General features: G+C 41.1%; 1 protein-coding gene across 1 annotated transcript in view; it reads left to right on the forward strand.

Annotated features, from left to right (window-relative positions):
• Nucleotides 1–18,889, forward strand: part of Tmprss7 (transmembrane serine protease 7) — a 34,685-nt gene that overhangs the window by 6,356 nt on the left and 9,440 nt on the right. The window contains exons 3-13 of the mRNA XM_028872061.2: nt 903–1,033; nt 3,348–3,415; nt 4,644–4,837; nt 6,641–6,679; nt 7,456–7,684; nt 8,893–9,023; nt 10,428–10,540; nt 12,018–12,124; nt 13,594–13,730; nt 15,234–15,341; nt 18,711–18,821. Coding sequence (XP_028727894.1) covers nt 903–1,033; nt 3,348–3,415; nt 4,644–4,837; nt 6,641–6,679; nt 7,456–7,684; nt 8,893–9,023; nt 10,428–10,540; nt 12,018–12,124; nt 13,594–13,730; nt 15,234–15,341; nt 18,711–18,821 — 1,368 coding nt within the window. The remainder of the gene's footprint in view (nt 1–902; nt 1,034–3,347; nt 3,416–4,643; nt 4,838–6,640; nt 6,680–7,455; nt 7,685–8,892; nt 9,024–10,427; nt 10,541–12,017; nt 12,125–13,593; nt 13,731–15,233; nt 15,342–18,710; nt 18,822–18,889) is intronic.

Below are 18,889 nucleotides of genomic sequence, written 5' to 3' on the forward strand. Positions count from 1 at the left end.
ATAGATGGGAATATAGCTCAGTGGCAATCACTGGACTCCATGTGCTAGGCCCTGAGTTTGAGTCCCAGCATTGCAGTAAAGGCATGCATGAATTAATATATTTTAGAAAAATCCATGGGCAGCTGTGGAAGAAGAGAGAGACCTTGGAAATGAAAAGGTGACTATGGTCTGGTGCTATAGTGCTTGCCTAGCACGTGTTCAACCCCCAATATTGGGAGGAGGTGCAAGAGGACAAAACTCCAATTCTCCCAGCCATTTCCTCATTCTCATGGATCCTGAGTCCATGCAGATGCGGCCAGCCTTGTCCCTGTCCATCTGTCAGCAAAGTTCAGGCCAAGAAACCTAGTCTTACAGTTCCCAGAGCAGATTTGAGTAGGAGTGACGCCATGCTGAGTCGAAGGTCATGCTGGTAAGGATAAGTGCTCCATATGTTGGACAGAGCAGAAGCCTGGGCTCACTACTGAATATTAGGCACCCAAGTCAGCTCAATGAAAGCTCCCAAGAGCCAGGGGATTTCTTCTTTCTTTCCTCATCACACTAACTGTTCCCCAGACTGTGATGGTGCATCATTTATTATCTTACATCTTTCAGACATGGAACTCATGAAAACTGTGTATGCTCTTAATTCTCTAGAGACAGTAGAAGAAAGTCCAAGAAGTCTAGTTTTTACCTTTAAACCTTGCTTTTAAGTATTTACCAGTAGCAGACAGGAAGGGTAGACTGTATCAAGAGCCACAATAATGGAAGAGATGTCACTAATTCTGTTTTCACTTCCACAGGTTATGATGCACTAAAGTACGTATGTGTCCAAGATGAAATCATTTTAGGGGACTCCTGCCAACACGCATTAGGAGTTGCTTAGCTGCCACAATCTCCTCATTGCTTTCTCTCCTGTTTTGCAGGTAAGACAGAGAGCAAGGACGCCTTTTATTTTGTTGGGATGTTCCGCATCACCAACATTGAGTTTCTTCCTGAGTACCGGCAGAAGGAGTCCCGGGAATTTCTCTCCATGGCGAAGACAGTACAGCAAGTGGTGAGGCTGGGGGGTGTGGGAGCAGGAGGGTGGGGCCTGCAGGAGCGGGAGGGTGGGGCCTGCAGGAGCGGGAGGGTGGAGCCTGCGGGAGCGGGAGGGTGGGGCCTGCGGGAGCGGGAGGGTGGGGCCTGCGGGAGCGGGAGGGTGGGGCCTGCGGGAGCGGGAGGGTGGGGCCTGCAGGAGCAGGAGGGTGGAGCCTGCAGGAGCAGGAGGGTGGAGCCTGCAGGAGCAGGAGGGTGGAGCCTGCAGGAGCAGGAGGGTGGAGCCTGCAGGAGCAGGAGGGTGGAGCCTGCAGGAGCAGGAGGGTGGAGCCTGCAGGAGCAGGAGGGTGGAGCCTGCAGGAGCAGGAGGGTGGAGCCTGCAGGAGCAGGAGGGTGGAGCCTGCAGGAGCAGGAGGGTGGAGTATGGGTGGGCTTCCTAAGTGTCCTAGCTCACTGAGTTTAGGAAACAGCGGGCAGGGCACATAAAAGAAAGCTGCTGAAGGAAAACAGGGAATTGAGTTCATCTGTGTTTCAAAATATAGTTCCATTTCATCCATGTTCACTGTAAGAGACAGTCACATTCTTCCTATCATAATATTAAAAGGAGAAAGCTCTTTCAACCTCTGTTTTTCTCCTCTGTAAAATAGAAACTATCATGTGATCTTTAAAATATCCTCCAATTCTGGAGTTCAAACATACTGATTGATTTTGTGATTTCCACACATTTATTCCAGCCTTACAGTGGCCATCTCTTCACTTAAAAACAACAACAACAAAACAAAAAACCAAAACTCAAAAACCAAAACCAATATGTCCTTTTTATTCAAATGATAAATATCATAAAAATTAGTAAAATTCAGAAAAATATATTTAAAAAAAAGATAATCAGTTTTTCAATGTCATTTCCAGAGACAAAGCTCTGATTCTGGCCTGAAAGGACATGAGGGCATTGCAATATTGGAGTATTAGCCGTTATCTTTATAGTGTAATATTTTTCTGTTAACATTGCATCTCATGTTTCCTTTGCAAGCAAATATTCTTTTAAAAGCAAGTGTTAATAGTCTCAAAGTTAACAAATCCATTTTTAATGGGTGCTTAAGCTATTCCCCAGTTTTTTTTAACATTATACACAATACAAAATCAAAATTGCCATGAATTATGCATATTTCTGATTACTTCCTCAGACAATTCCCTAAAAGCATCTAGAAGAAAATAATCCATTCAGGGCTCCTGGCACAGAGCGAGAATGGGAAGGTTTCTGCTAATTTGGACTTCTGCAGCGATGCAGAGGGTTGCCAGGGACCTCACTGCAGTGAGAAACGAGGAGGGGTTTTGGGAAGGACAGCAGTGGTCAGATGGTTTCATACTGACAGCCAATAGCTACAGCAGTAAATCCTTCACCTCAAATATAGGTGCACCAGTTATGCTGCAAATGATGCCTACTATGTAGGGAGGGTGAAACCAAAGCAATGTAGCTCAGTAGGTTTAGGCAATATATTTTTTGTGCTGCATGTTTTTTTTATAATGAAAAAATGATTATTTTATTATTATTATTATTTTCTGTGCACTGGTGTTCTGGCTGCAAGTGAGGATGCTTGATCTCCTGGAACTGGAGTTACAGAGAAGTTGTGAGCCAATATGTGGGTGCTGGGAATTGAACCCAGGTCCTCTGGAAGAGCAGCCAGTGCTCTTGCCCGCTAAGCTATCTCTCCAGCCCCACTGAATGGTTATTTTAAACGTCATATTATTCATATTCTTTCTCACAATATTATAGAATTTTTAAGATTTGGACATTTAGGTGGGCGTTTTTTTTTTTTTATTTAGAGTTGGAGAGGAGAATGAGTTTAGCATTAGGAAAGCTAAGCAAAGACAAAGAAGGTGTATTGGTTGAAAAAGGTTTTGAGAGCCAATGAAGTTTTGGACCAGCTCACTTGGCTGGCCGGACTATGGGCACCATGCGCCGCCTTGTGGCTAATACTGGAATTTGTCCTTGGGCATAACCAGGTCTGAAACAGGCGATAAATACACTTGTTAACTATGGGGAAAAAACCTAATATTAGGAATGGGAAGAACTCGGAAGTTAAACTTGATGACAGATTTTAAAGACAGAAATACATGGGTCAGAGTAACTGACGATTCTTCACATCAGAATAAAAGCATTCTAAGAATTGCTTCAGAAACAAGGACTTAATTAAGTTCAGAAGATGATGTCTGGGTTGGAGTTAGAAGCCTTCGGTGTGAGGCCTGCTTTCCTCACTAATAACTGTTAGAATGCAGCCCTAAGGAAACTGAGTTTGAAAGAATTATGACCATTTAACCTCTTTATTTTTCAGGTAAACCTGGTTTATACAACATCTGCTTTCTCCAAATTTTATAAGCAGTCTGTGGTTGCAGACGTCAGGTAACACATGTCCCTCGTCCTGGGATTCTTACCATCCTTGCTACATACCCTGCAGACGGGCCCTGGAAGGACAGAGATTCCCCATTCAGAGACTATGGTTGGTAAACACCCCATTAGCGAAACTAATGACCCACCCATCTGCCAGGCTGCCACACCAGGTCTGTTTTATATCTACTAAGTCTGCCTCCCTTCACCCAGATGGAATCAGCACATCTGGAGAAAATGGTCACACACATGGTCACCACGGTGGGTGGATGGTGGAGAAAGAACAAGACACAACCGCTACTTTCCAAAATATGTTCAGTGACAAGCTGGCCACTAGAGATTATCTGAGGAAAAAAAAAAAAAGACTCTCATGAAAAAATGATAATTTTTTTTCCCGAAAAACTGTGCTCCGTATACTATAATCACATTTCTCTTACCCTTCATATAGCTGCAGAGACTCATAAACCCAAGAATGGAGTCAAGGTTTGGAGAAGCCTTGGAAGGAATCAATCAACTTGTTTGTTTTCCTTAACTTCCATTTCCAAGTTACCTAGTACGGAGCAGCATCGTACGTTTTTTTTTTTTTTTTTTTTTTTTTTTTTTTTTTTTTTTTTTTTTTTTTTTTTTTTTTTTTTTTTTTCAAAGCATGTTGTATCCACACAACTGGGGATGCAGACCCTATGGCCAGTTTCAAAAGAAAACTAAACCCTGCTTTCTAGCTCCGCTACGTATTAGCTGTGATTCACTGTGTGATTTTGAACTACATTTGTCCCCAATTTTCACATCTGCAGAACTGGAAAAGTAGCAGGTGAATTGGACAAAGCAGATGTCATACTGTGTGGAGACATGTTGAGATGCAGAACTGAATTGTCATTATTCGAAGTGACTACTGGTTGATACCCTTAAAGGGATCTCTGTGGAGATGGAGCTATTGAGTAACGCTTTCAGACTCGACTCCAACACCGTGATTAGAACACACATCCAACACAGTGATCAGAACACACAGAGTATGACACTTGCTCTTTCCAATCCTTATAGCAGGACCAAAGACAACCTACGGAAGGGCATTGGTTCATTTGAAGGGTGTTCTCAGTGGGCTTGAATCTGTCAGTTTCTACCTTCCTGGGAATGTTTACTTTCTAAGAAGCACCCTTGAACACCTCTCTCTCTCTCTCTCTCTCTCTCTCTCTCTCTCTCTCTCTCTCTCTCTCTCTCTCTCTCTCTCTCTCTCTCTTCACTGTAGTAGTAACAACAAGGGCGGTCTCCTGGTCCACTTCTGGATTGTGTTTGTCATGCCACATGCCAAGGGCCACATCTTCTGTGAGGAGTGCGTGGCAGCCATCTTGAAGGACTCCATCCAAACCAGCATCATAAACCGCACCTCTGTGGGGAGCTTGCAGGGCCTGGCTGTGGATATGGACTCTGTGGTACTAAATGGTGATTGTTGGGTAATTCTCCTTTAAACATTCCTTCCAATACCACTTCTGATACTCACCATTATCAGAGGTAACATTGTAGTATAGACTCTTCCACGATCCTAGGAGCAGAGGACCAGTTGAACATTGCAGCTATCGTTGGTGAGGGAAATTCTTAAATGTTATACACGGTATACTTGAAAAGCAGAATTGTGAGCAAAATTATATTTATTAAGGTGTGTTTCTTAAGCATCTTCAGACTAAGTCCCTAAGGAAGGAAGTTCTAGAATAGAAGAATTTCACTGAGGTTTGTCTGATCTTTTCCTTTGTCTTATTTTATGAGTGTTGTTGCTGGGGACTGAAAGTTTAATTTGGTCCCTGGATGAGTGGCAAAAGTTAGAAAGAAGGCTTTCCGAGGTAAACTAAAGGGGGAGAAGAGAAGAAAGGTCACGTGAGAGTTCAATGTGGGGGAAAACGGGCAGAGCATGGAAAGATGAGAAAAAGAAGAACCGGCTGTCCTGAGTCTTTATTAAAATTACATTTTAAACTGGATGTGTGTCTGTACATACCATGGCACGTGTGTGTAGGCCAGAGTTCAACTTGCGGAAGCTGATTCTCTCCTTCCATCCTGTGAGGATCAAGCTCAGGTCACCAGCATTGGCATCAAGAGCCTTTACGTGCTAAGCCATTTTGCTGGCTCCTGAGACATTGTTTATTGAGGCTTTTGAGGTTAAGGTGGGGATGAGGTGACACAGACTTTTGTGTGTGAAAATGAGCCCACACACGTGGAAATCAGACTCCATCTTTTGAGGCTTTTGCACATCTGTATTTAGGGTGGGAAATACAGCCATAACGGCTGCATCATCTGTACACCTGCGCCATGTGCAAGTGAGTGGGCCAGTTGCCTGCTTTTTGCCTATATAGGTCTAGTGCCTTTCGTTGAAGATCATGTTGTAGTCATGCATCAGGAAACGGATGTGGCCTAAGAATTAAGATGTGTATTTGGATAGCGTGAAAATAACTAACCACACTTTATTATCTTCATTGCCTTATTGAACTAAGGAGGAAAATATGTAAATGCATTGCATTGCCATCATTTTTTTTTTTTTTTTTTTTTTTTTTTTTTTTTTTTTTTTTTTTTTTTTTTTTTTTTTTTTTTGTCTTTGTGGTTAGTTAGAAGCTGGCTAGAGGTTTCTTACTGTCTCACGAAAGGCCAGCATTTAAAACCTGCCCACCACCAGTCTACTCCCTTCCACCTTGTCTACACCAATGCTCTCAATCAGGCTGTGCCTCAGCTCCATGGAAACACAATGGCACCATTTGTCTTGACAGAAAAACGTGGTATTATTCAAAATTTCTGCAGTTTTGTCTTTTGATATAAGCTTTACATGTATAAGTACCAATTATATGCACACACATATACTAGTTGTCCATTAAGTAGCTGATATTTTGTTTGAACAAGTGAAAAATCTCTAGTGGGAAATTCCACACTATGTTTACTATTTCAGTCATAAGACTAATTACCATTATTTATATAGTTGTATTTTTACCCTTGAATTGTTTAAAATTTGTAACTCTGAATGCTTGGTAGCAAATGAAATAGAATATTGAATTCTCATGGATCCTTAGCTTCAGAGGCTGTCATCTCCTAGCTATCCTGTTTATCTTTAAATACCTAGATAACGCTGCTCCTCACTGGACTATTGGGATGTACAACCCATATCAGATGTGTCTGATTATTTTAAAGAAGGAATGAGAATAAATTTTTCCCAAGCAAACGAATCTCTGGAACTAATGGTCTTCTTTCTATACTGTTTCAATGCAGCTGGGCTCCGGTCAGACTACTCTTCCACCATAGGATCTGGTAAGTTCATGAATTTCTTCTTTACCCCTTACTAGAGTGTATATATACTGGCTACACTTGCTCTTCCTAATGATGTGATCCGTTTGTTCTTTTAGTCGCAAGTGATGTAAGTGACTTTAGCACAAATGAACCTTGATAGGCTGACGTATTACACAGTTGAGACAAATATGGAATAAGTTGGCTTTAGGCATGATGGGAACCAAGTTCTAAAATGAAATGCTGGCAAGACTATATCTCTACCTTCTTATGTTGAGGCTTTGCTCTCAAGCGTAGCTTCCATTGTGGTATCAAGTGAAAGCTTGGGCTTGACCATTTTTCTCAGTCATAGTAGAAAACTCCGATACACAGATGAAAGTTCCCATAGAATTATGAGCTGAATCCCATTATACGGATTGGCAGATGTGCCCCCTTTCTGAACCAACTTCTTTGATTGGTCAATCTGGTCATGTGTCCTTTTATGGAATCAGAGGTGTATTTAACCCCAACTAAAGTATGGGCTCACTGAGGGCAGTTTCTCAAAGTAATGGGTTCTGTCACCAAAAGAGAGGAGTATGGAGTCTAGTCTGGCAAAGAAAACAAATGTCCTCCAGATGATAATTTTTGCCTGCTACTCTTTTGTAGAGATTTCTAGAGAGGTCATGCTTTAAGAGCAGGGAGAGAGGAGGCGGGGAGATAGAGAGACAGAGAGACAGAGACACAGAGACAGAGACAGACAGACAGACAGAGAGAGACAGAGAAGAGAGTGAGCGAGACTAAGGAAAGCTCTTTCTTCACAGACAAAGGTTGCTCTCAGTATTTCTATGCAGACCATCTGACCCTCCGCTACCCTCTGGAAATTTCTGCAACCTCGGGACAGCTAATGTGTCACTTCAAGCTAGTGGCCATAGTGGGTTATCTGATTCGTCTCTCAATTGAGTCCATCCAGTTGGAAGCCGACAGCTGCATCACTGACTCCCTGACTGTTTACGACTCCCTCTTGCCAATCCGGAGTGCCACCCTGTACAGGTAAGATGCAGGCTCCCTAGCTGCCTGGAGAAAAAGGTTTTCCTATTCCCTATTTACAGTTCCTTTACTTCAAAAACCTAAGGGTATCCATTGTGTAAAAGACTGACCCCGACACCTCTGATACTTTAAGTGTCTGTCAGGTTTTCTGTTCGTCGTTTCCTTTAGTACACAAGACTCATAAAGTCCACACAGCAAAGACTTTGGGCAAGAGAGACACTCAGATACTTTGTGTAGTTTGACTTTCACTATGAATACAGTAAAGTCTACTGTATCAATAGAGCATGACAATAAATACCCTATGATGATTAGATCACATTAAATGATTAAAAATTTCTTTAATTACAAAGGTGCTAATAGAGAAAAATGAGGCCAGAAAAAAATAGCAATTACTTTACAATTTCATTCTTCAGCAACTTCCTGTTACATTTTCATATATATTTATTCTATTCATTCATATATATTTATTAAATATACAAATACTTACCTGTGTCTTAATTTTAAAATTTAATAATAAATTTCTATCATGGGTGCTTAATATTCAATAAGCTGATGTTGACAATCAAGCTTTATTTAGGCACTGTGTTAACAGGGTATGTGAATTATCTTACTTTAATAATATTTACACATATCACAGTGCTTTATATGTGTGCATATGCATTTATATTTTGGTGAGGAATGTACATATTAGAAGTCCAAACACAATATATACTGTGCAATGAAAAGTAAGTTCACTCCTGTCTCCCTTCAGTGATAGTTAGCTTCTTCTTGTCCTTCCAGACATATGGAGCTATTATCTCATTTTGATCCTTACTACAGAGCAATGGGGCAACATCAGTACAAGTCTTACCATTTCATGGAAAGAATACTGGAATTTACATAAGTGTAATTGCTTGACTGTCTAGCATCTTTCATCTAGTTGTTCCATGGAGCCAAGCACACATCATCTTTATATCCTGTTTTCTCTCAAGAAGAGCCCAAGGACAGCCATCTGAGAAAATCCCTGGTAGTCATTTCTAGATGAATGCTTCTGCATCTCTTCCAGCTCCATTCTAGCTGCAGAACTTTATGACTACTCACCGATGAAGGTCTAACTAGCAGAGACCAACTCAGAAGAACTGAGTGATGGCTCTGGAAATGTGTGAGATGGTATAGTATGGAGACCCACGGATGAAACAAGCAGTTATTCATGTGTTGTTATCTGGTTGCAGAATCTGTGAACCCACAAGAACCCTAATGTCATTTGTTTCTACAAATAATCTCATGTTGGTGACACTCAAGTCTCCTTATGTACGGAGGCTGTCAGGGATCCGGGCGTATTTTGAAGTCATTCCAGAACAAAGTAAGTCTTCTCCAATTTAAACAAGTCACTTGCAGTAGTTGTGAAGATGCTGTAATCTTTCTATCCTGAGGCTATGTTGTGATATTAGTTGTGTCAGTCAAGGAAGTTGTACTGGACATGAACCCTGACTCAGAAGAGAGGCATCATAGTAAACTCAGTAAAGAACTGTTAGCATAAAGATGTTGATTAGGTTAACTCAAAAGGGCAAAGGAGAATTGAAAGTGTGTGTGGAAGAGCAAAGACAAGATTTGAACTAATGTGACTGAGAGTAATGGAAGAAGAGGTCTGTGGCTGAAGCTTTGGCCTCTTAGTAGATGCCACCACTTACCTGCTTCTGGTGTGTTTCTGAATTCAGAGCCATGCTGTAAAGAAATCAGCCACATCCTACAGGTCTATAGCAAAGATGAGGATTAGAAAACAAATATAGAATTTGAGAAAAAAGTGTTAGCTGTATAAACTGATGACATGACCACCCCATGGTACAGTTAAAGGGAAGTTGTTTATTATTATTATTATTATTATTATTATTATTATTATTAGATAGAGATAGATAGATAGATAGATAGATAGATAGATAGATAGATAGATAGATAACAACCACAGGCATCTGGAAGAGTCCAGAGCAGAGAAAGGAAGTAGTGAATGGAACATGGCCAGCAGACTGGACTTGGCCATGAGAGAAGCAGGACCAGAATAGAGAGATAGAGAGAGAGAGGGAAGGGCAGGGGAGACATAGAGAGAGGGAGACAGACAGAGAGATAGAGATAGATAGATAGAGATAGAGATAGAAAGAGAGAGAGGGAGAGAGAGAGAGAGAGAGAGAGAGAGAGAGAGAGAGAGAGAGAGAGAGAGAATGTGAAAGGGAGACACAGAGGGAAATAGCAAGGTTATAAGGGGGATGAAGAGCTAGGGGAAGGGAAACCAGTGAATTGGGGGCAGTTTAGGGTAGGGTAGGAGGTGAGAAGGGCTAGGATGCTAGCATCCCTTTGAAATGTGTAACAGGTACCTGTGGTAAGAAGGGAGCCTGCAGGCCAGCACCAGCTTTGTATGCACCCCAGGTAACCATTTGCCCCTCAGCCAGTGATAAAGGGACATAACTTCTTTTGATAGAGGGGAGCTGGCTTCAGCAGTTCCTGAGGAATGCTGACTTTTATCTAACCTCACGAAGGCCGCCTCTAGTCCAGGCTGGGTCCATTTCTGGATATCTGGACTGCCTTTTGGAGCTTTGGGAACTGGAGTTTCCTTTGGACCTGACACTAGCTAAATCTCTATGGGGTGTTCTTTCTTTGAAGAGATAAACTATGCCAGTTCATTAATGGAGTAAATATGCGTGTGTAGAGAAAGCATGCAGCCATGTTCTCATCTCATCATGCCGAGTCCTTGTATGTGGATACCTTCTTTCAGAATGTGAACACACGATATTGGTCAAGGAAATCAACAGCTTTGAAGGGAAAATTTCCAGTCCGTATTACCCAAGCTACTATCCTCCGAAGTGCAAGTGCACCTGGAAATTTCAGGTAGCCTAGATCTTCTCAGTACCTTGGGGGAAAATTGTTCTGTTTTAGCAAAATATGTTTAAATCACGTTGTTTTTAAAATTCTAAGAACAATACCACTTAATGTTAGGAGAGATAAACTTTATTGAAATATATTATCTGCAAAATGAAATTTTCCATTGTTTACATCCTCTGCTGTCGGGCTACCTACTGCTCTCAGCTGATTTGATCGTATTTCTCCAATTTACTTTGTTTTTATTTATTTTTTAAAACCTAAAGGTATTGTTGCTGGATCAAATAACTATTTTATTAGAGATAGTGCTATTTCAGAATGGAGACTAATAAAATAATAAATTTGATTAGGTTACTTATATTCAGTATATAAGTAAAGCAAAATGTAAATTTATATGAAATGTATGCATCTCCCTCTGCTGCTTGTCAAGGCATTGCTCACTGTTTAAATCTTGGTCTTGAAGCTACTTTTCTTTTTCCTACTATAATAGCACATGGACATGGAAGGTGTCACTATTGCTCACTTAGTGCATGTGTATAAAATCATTAGTGGATAGCCTCATAATTGGGTTGGATGTAAATGACAAATACATACAGTCTGAATTCATCAATATGCCATTGAATGACAACTGTGGGCTTGGAACTCAAGTACTAAAAGAGATAGACAATCTGAAATTGAAAAAAAAAAAAAAAGTTTGGCTTTCGTGGAATGTTCCTTCCAGTAGGGGGAGACAGGCGATATGCTAACAAGCTACATAGACAATGAGTCCTCCCTATTTGTACATTTCACTTGTACATTTCACATCTGTGGATTCAGTTAATGACTCCATTGAGTGTGCGCCTGTATTGAACATACATGGACCATATTATTGATATTATTTCATAAACAACAGAGTGTAACTGCATTTTACAACATTATGGCATGATACTTGCTATTATGAACAAAATGGATATTTAGAGTATGTGAGAGGATCAGTGCGGGTTCTACAGATACTATGCATTTTATGGACAGGACTTGAGTATCCATAGATTTGGAGATATGGGGGGGGCGATCCATAAACCAACCCTCCCAAGATACTGAGGGGCAACTGTGTGCAGCTTGTCACATGTGACACAGTGCTACAGGGGGAATATGAAGAAGTTGAGGAGGTGCGACAGCTTGGGAGGGAAGCCAGAAGTGTGAAGGGAAGCGGGTCAAGGGGTCGTTACCTAGGAAGTCAGAGAAGCCTCATTACCAAGGGGAACATTCGCAGAGATGCTGAAAGAGGGATCTACCTTACAGATGTCTAGAATAAGAGTGTTGCAGCCAAGGGAACGGCTGGTGAGGACCCTGAGGCAGGAGGGAATTCCACATGTGATCATTTGTACATAGTCATGCAAATTTAATACCTCAAATGATTTTGCAATTTTAACCAAATCCGATGATTGACTCCATGTCCTTATTCTACTGGAGCATTTTCTCTGACTTGATTTTTTGCTTTCTGCAGACTCCCTTAACAACTCTTGGCATAGCCCTGAAATTCTACAACTATTCAATAACTAAGAAGAGTATGAAAGGCTGTGAGCATGGATGGTGGGAAATTAATGAGCACATGTAAGTGAATTTCTGATGTGAGGGATCACATGGAAAGTCCCTTGTCCTCTCGGTGTCTTTGGTTTATGAGGGAAGGAAGAGAAGGATAGAGGAGTTCAGAAACACACACGAGGCCAGTTGGCACCTGTGGTTATAGCAGAATTCCGACCCTCAGTCTCACACCTTCTCTATGCTGCTGGGTTATTCATGAGCATATTCTACATCTCAAAAAGGTATTGTTAAAGTGTTCAAATCTTAGAGTCACTGGGAAAAATAACAAGGAATTGCTCTGGAGGTACAAGAATAAGAGACTATCAGCCAGTTTTACATTGTAGAAGAGGCCTAGATGACCTGGCTATATCCTAACACTGGGAAATGGCTGACCGGAAAGAATCTCAGGCATGTAGGGGCCTGGGATCCCTGAATCCATCACATAGGTCCTACAATCCTGTCTCTTAACTTGTTCCTTAGATATTATTGTTGTTGATTTGTTCCTAAAACTATAAAACTGTATTCAAAACTACAGCTGTGATCTGTCTTGGCAGAATAGCTATATCCTCTCACTTTGAATTTCAGCCAACTGCCAAAGACTTCTGAATAATACATGTGTGCTTTTTCCCCCCCATCAAGCCTTCAAAGTCATAGATAGTGCTTCTGAATGCCAGCCTTGAGAACATAGGCAGTTCCCAAAAGCCTTGGTAGCCTAGAGTGCTTGGCATTCACAGGTACTAAATGATCATCCCCTCAATTCTTATATCAGCTGTTTTCCATAGAGACTTGACAGTTTTCACAGTGGAAAAGCCTCGCCTACATAGAACAGTAAACTAACTTATCTTGCTGCAAAGTAATATTCTATGCTCCATTAACTACAATGCTCACATAGTGGGAATTATTAACCAGAGTGACATTTACTCAAGAGGACACTGGGAACCTTGCTCACGTGAAATGATGATGGGAAGTAGAGAAAAAGTCAAGGTAGGGAATACTGTGGATAATTGTTGCTTCTTTGAAATGTTGCCAAGGACAAGCCCTGCAGTGCATATCAGATTTCAATTAAGATTGAATTAATGTTGTTGTCTTTTGTCTCAACTGTGGGTGGGATTATTTGCATATTTTCAGCCTGAGCTCAGAGATTCTATTCTGCTTTACAGAGGTGTTTTTGGATAAAAGCAGGCCATTCTTGTTACATATTTTTGACAATAAAAATATGAAAACTAGGAGAATTTGATCCATTGTTCTGTTAATTAAAGAATTGTTCTGTTAGTAAAGAAAGCAACAGGTCAACAGTGCTGTGTTTGCTCTGTTTAGCAAAGGAGAAAACTCTTACCACATCACAGTCCCACAAACAAAGTAGCTGTTATTCCTAGCTCTACCAGAGGCATCTCTCCTCAGGGAGCCTGTATGTCCAAAGCATCAGTGATGTCCACTGGCAATGGAACACAGTCTGGGGACCTCAAGCCACATGTCCTCCCCCGCTCTTGTCTTCTCAGGTACTGTGGCTCTTACATGGATCATGAGACCATTTTCCGAGTGGCCAGCCCCTTGGTGCACATCCAGCTCCAGGGCAGTTCCCGACTGTCAGACAGACCTCTTTTGGTAGAATATGGCAGTTACAACATCAGTCAACGTAAGTTTGGAATCAGTTTAGCAAATCTGATGAGCCCTTAATAGGAAAGCAAGGCCAATCCTTTACTTCAGGCCTTGAGAATTCAAGGAACTAAAGCTGCCTCGTTTTTGTTATTTGCTATTATATATTTATCTTATACATTACAAAATAATAAAATATGTATCAAATTATGTATTAGTGATATATTTCAAATTATAGAAAAAATAACCTTTTGGTATTACTGACTTAGAGTTGAAATACAATTTTTCATATGACTTTTAAAATATAGGAAAAACCCTGTATTTTGGCCTTTCTTTCTTTCTTTCTTTCTTTCTTTCTTTCTTTCTTTCTTTCTTTCTTTCTTTCTTCCTTCCTTCCTTCCTTCCTTCCTTCCTTCCTTCCTTTCTTTTTCATTTTTTTTCCTTTGAGACAAATTCTAACTATGTAGCCCACTTAGCCTATATAGACCAGGCTGGTGTTGAACTTACGGCAATCCTCTTGCCATAGCTTCCACAGGATTGGGATTGTAGGTATGGGACACCATACTCATCTTGGTTTTTTTTTTTTTTTTTTTTTTTGCTAGCCATAACTTCTTGTGATTGATCATAGTGCTTATACCAACATACAGCGGGTCTGGGAGTGGCATTTGGAATTCTCCTTGGCTGACAGTGACTGGGGAGAGCTAGTTAGTTGAGATGGCTCAAAGGTCAGCTTTCAGAAAGTTGAAATTTGTATAAGAAACCGCAGAACATAGACAGGAAGTGGTCCCGGGAAAGGCAACGTTTAAGGGAAGTTGTTGAAGCTGCGGAGTGTAGATATTGACTTGGAGCTATTTTAGACCGCTTGAAAGGAAACAAACAAAAGCTACACAGTGGAGATTCCATGAGGGTATGATGCGAAAAAAGCTTCTTTCTACCTTGTTCTACTCTGCCAACTCCAAACATACCTGCTTCTGGATTCAGTGTTGCATTTGATATTCAGAATGTTTGAATTTCCACTGAGGGCACAGGAGAAGCATAGTGTCTTAATTGCTAATGGTTTCACACACTCTAATGATGGTCTAACAGGCCATCCACTCTTCCCACTGCCACTGAGACAGCAGCTTTCCCCTCTGTCCTTTCACATGAGAGGAGAAAGGATTTATTATTTCTGTAATACTCATCCATAAGCTCAGGCTCAATGGTTTGATCTTTGATGAGTAGCCAGGTTAAGTTGGAAGGAGTGATGGGCAGTGAGGGAGGTAGCAGGAGCTCTGGCCTTTCAGACCAGACATTAGTCTTACTATGTTGAACTTCTATAGCATTAATTTGCTTTTATTCTTTGCTTTTTGAAATTATGCATTAAAAATTACCCATAGTCTTGGGTGGATGAAGAAATTGTATCATTGCTTCTATTTTTCTACCAAATCTCTAACCAACCAATACTTCATAATTCTATGCTAAGGTAGTCTGATGACTTTTAGGAACCCAGTCAAGATGTTCTGTTCCTTTTCTCTTTCTTTCTTCTTTTTTTAATTGCCTGTAGCTTGTCCTGCTGGATCTTTCAGATGCTCGTCTGGTTTGTGCGTCCCCCAGGCCCAGCGCTGTGATGGAGTAAATGACTGTTTTGATGAAAGTGATGAACTTTTCTGTGGTAGGTGTAATGCAACTTCATTATAAATAAGTAACTTCTCGGAATCTTTGCTGCTGCTGGCTGATGCCAGTTTCTGTAGTTGCTGTAGGTCACTAGATCTCCCCAAACTCAATGGCTTAATTAACCCAATCATTTATTCTTGATCATGCATCCATGGGTTGAGAGGCTCAGCCTAGCTGAGTAGCTCAGGCTCAAGCACTGGGCCATTCCATGCTGAGTCCTTCCAGGTTGGGATCATGGCTGCTCTTTATGGACTTTCTTTCACTGAGCCAAGAAAATAGTAGTAACAAAAGTAAGGAAAAGTGAACAGAAACAGGTGGCTCCCCATAGGGCCTAGCCTTGAAAGGCTTATATTACATTCCATTGCTCAGAAGAAGTCACACAGCTGAGTCCATAGTCAAGATGGAGGGCAATGTACTTTGCATACTTTGGGGTTGTGTGAGGGTGGTATACATTACTCCAACCACAGGGACTAATGTCTTGTGGCTAATGACCTCATCGACCAGAATCCTATGTGGAAGCACAGATCCTTCACCTTGAGCTCAGAATCTGCAAGAGGTAAGTTCATTGTGGTTGCTTATGGAACACAGACATGGTGAACACACTGGATAGCTCAGCTTAGTGTATTTACTATTTCTGTAATAGTTACTTATTTTTTTATTGAAAATTTTTTTCATGCAATATATTGATTAGGGCTTCCCCTCTCCCAGTTCCTCTCAAATCCTCCCCACCTCTCCACCTGACCAATTCTACCCTCTTTCTCAGTCTTTACAAACAAACAAGCAAAGAAAACAGAATTTAAAAAAACCAATGGGAAGCCCCCTGACAAGAAACACATACACGCAGACAGACACACATACACAAAAACAAAACCCATGAAAATACAAAATTGGAAACCACAATATACAATCAAAAAGCTGGTGATGTTAAAAAAAAAAAGAAAGAAAGAAAGAAAGAAAAATACCAAACAAAGCAATAGGAGAGAAAAAGTCTACAAAAATACCACTGAGTTTGTTTTGTGTTGGCCATCTACTGTTTGGCATGGGACCAACCCATAAACATAGTTAATATACCCAGTGAGGACACCCTGGAGAAAAATAATTTTTCTTTTGCAAGCAGATGTCAATTGGAGATAGCTTCTTGGTTAGCTCGTGTCCACTTCCCCTTCTCAGTGCTGGGATCTGGGCTGCCTTGAACCTATGGAGGCCCTGTGCATGCTGCCACAGTCTGTGAGTTCATACATGCATCAGTCCTGTTGTGTCTGGAAGACACTGCTTCTTTAGAGTTTTCTGGCTCTTACAGTCTTTCTGACTCTTCTTCCACATATTCATTGACATCATGCTGGTAATGACTAAGGGATGAATACAGGATATTCCTAGTCTAGATGGAGAATTTATATCTTAATTTTTCATTGTTATTTGCAATCTATTCCCGAATTTATAATTTCAGGGAATGCTATTAGAAGATAATTTACAGGAGAATATAAAGTTATTGGCAACATTTTTCTCAGTGTTTAAATACTCTTGTAACAGTGATGGTATATAATCTTTCCATGTCTTTGGACAGACATTACATTTATTATACAACTATATAAAATCATGTTCATAAAAATAACCCATCTCTCTATAACTCTGTGTGTGTGTGTGTGTGTGTGTGTGTGTGTGTGTGTGTGTGTGTGTGTGACTGAGATCAAGCCTAGTGCCTTGAATATGCTAGGCAAGTACTCTAACGCTGAACTACACCCCTAACTCCCTTATATACTTTTAAATTGACAAAACAAAATCTTCTTAAGTTATGGCTTATTAGCAGCCTAAATCTATAAAATCTTCTCTCTCTCTCTCTCTCTCTCTCTCTCTCTCTCTCTCTCTCTCTCTCCCTCCCTCCTCCCTCCCTCCCACCCTCCCTTCCTTCCTTCCTTCCTTTCTTTCTTTCTCCTTTTTTTCTTTCTTTTTTCTTTCTTCCTTTCTTCTTCTTTTTTGAGACAGGAATTCCAGGCTGGCCTCAAACTCACAAGAGATCTGCCCAACTCCCTCTCCTGAGTGCTGGGATAAAGGCATGCACCATCACAGCCTGGCTTCTATTTCTTAAGAAAATAGATGCTGGCAATTTCAGTGCTTGAAGGTTTCTTCTTTTTATTACTGTTTTTGCTCTGATGCTCCAGATGAAAGTCATCATTATTACTTTAGAAGGACTACTGTTTTTTGTCAGTATATTTCACTGTATCCATTTAGAAGCTGTCCTCTGGATATCAGCTAGGCACTGTTGGAGACAGCTAACTATTTCAAGCCAGCAGTGGACTTTCCTCACCCCTCAGAGGGGCTAAGACAAGAAACACTCTGATGATCCAGGCAAAGACAGTAAAACTGCTAAATTTCACAATCCAGAAATCACTGAGAAAACATTCCTTCTAACGGGGCTTGCTGGTACACTGTGCCTGTCAAGGCTGTGAAGGTAATTCAAAGAAGAAACAGTGGTGTTTAGGATGTAGGTCCATCAGAATAAAACAACTTTAAAGTGGTTTCACATGTGGACCACTAGTCTGATATCCTTTAAGATCTCACATTCATTAATTCATTCACCAAGGTTTTTGTGAACACCTATTATTTTTAGTCAGGGACCCAAGGTAAAGAGATGAATAGGGCTGGGTGGTGGTGGCACACACCTTTAATCCCAGCACTCGAGAGGCAGAGGCAGGTGAATCTCTGTGAGTTCGATGCTAGCCTGGTCTACAAAGTGAGATCCAGGACAGGCACCAAAACTATACAGAGAAATCCTGTCTTGAAACCACCCTCCCCCCAAAAAAGAAAGAGAGAGAGATGAATAGGACAAAGTCTCCCATTTCAGTCCATTGCACCTTCTTCAAGAGGGTAGTCAAGTTCAACTCAGATGATAGTTGATGAGAATTCTTTTTCTTAAAAAAAAAAAAGATTATTTATGCCAGGCATGGTGGAACACATCTTTAATTGTAGCACTCAGGAGGCAGAGGCAGGTGGATCTCATTGAGTTCAGGGATCAGCCTGGTCTGCATAGTGAGTTCCAGGTTAGCCAGGGATACACAGTGAGATCTTGTCTCAAAAGTAAAACAAAATATGATTCTTTATGATGTAATGAGTTGAAGTTACATAAACCACCCTATTTAAACACACTTACATGATAGCAAAAACAAGAGCTAAGTAACCCTTATACAAGGAAATATACCAAAGTAAGGAGTTATACTGAACACCTGTTTCCTCCCAGGGACATGTCATTTCAAGAAAACAGACTCTGTTGTGTTTGTGATGTTAAGTCACAACTTTAGAGGGGCACTGTTGCTCATCAGAGAGCACAGCTGGTGTCCTGCGTTCATGACTTTTCTGTCTCTCACAACAGTGACTGCTAAACCTGCCTGTAACGCCAGCAGCTTCCGGCAGCGTGACCCTCTGGTCTGTGATGGTTTCTGGGACTGCGAGGATGGCCAGGATGAGCAGAACTGCACTCGGAGTGAGGACACACAGGGCTCCTTTCTTTCTGTAGACCTCAATGAGCCAAACAGCTCTACTGCATTCAGA

This window comes from Peromyscus leucopus, chromosome 12 (assembly GCF_004664715.2).
Source record: "Peromyscus leucopus breed LL Stock chromosome 12, UCI_PerLeu_2.1, whole genome shotgun sequence".
Classification (NCBI taxonomy): domain Eukaryota; kingdom Metazoa; phylum Chordata; class Mammalia; order Rodentia; family Cricetidae; genus Peromyscus; species Peromyscus leucopus.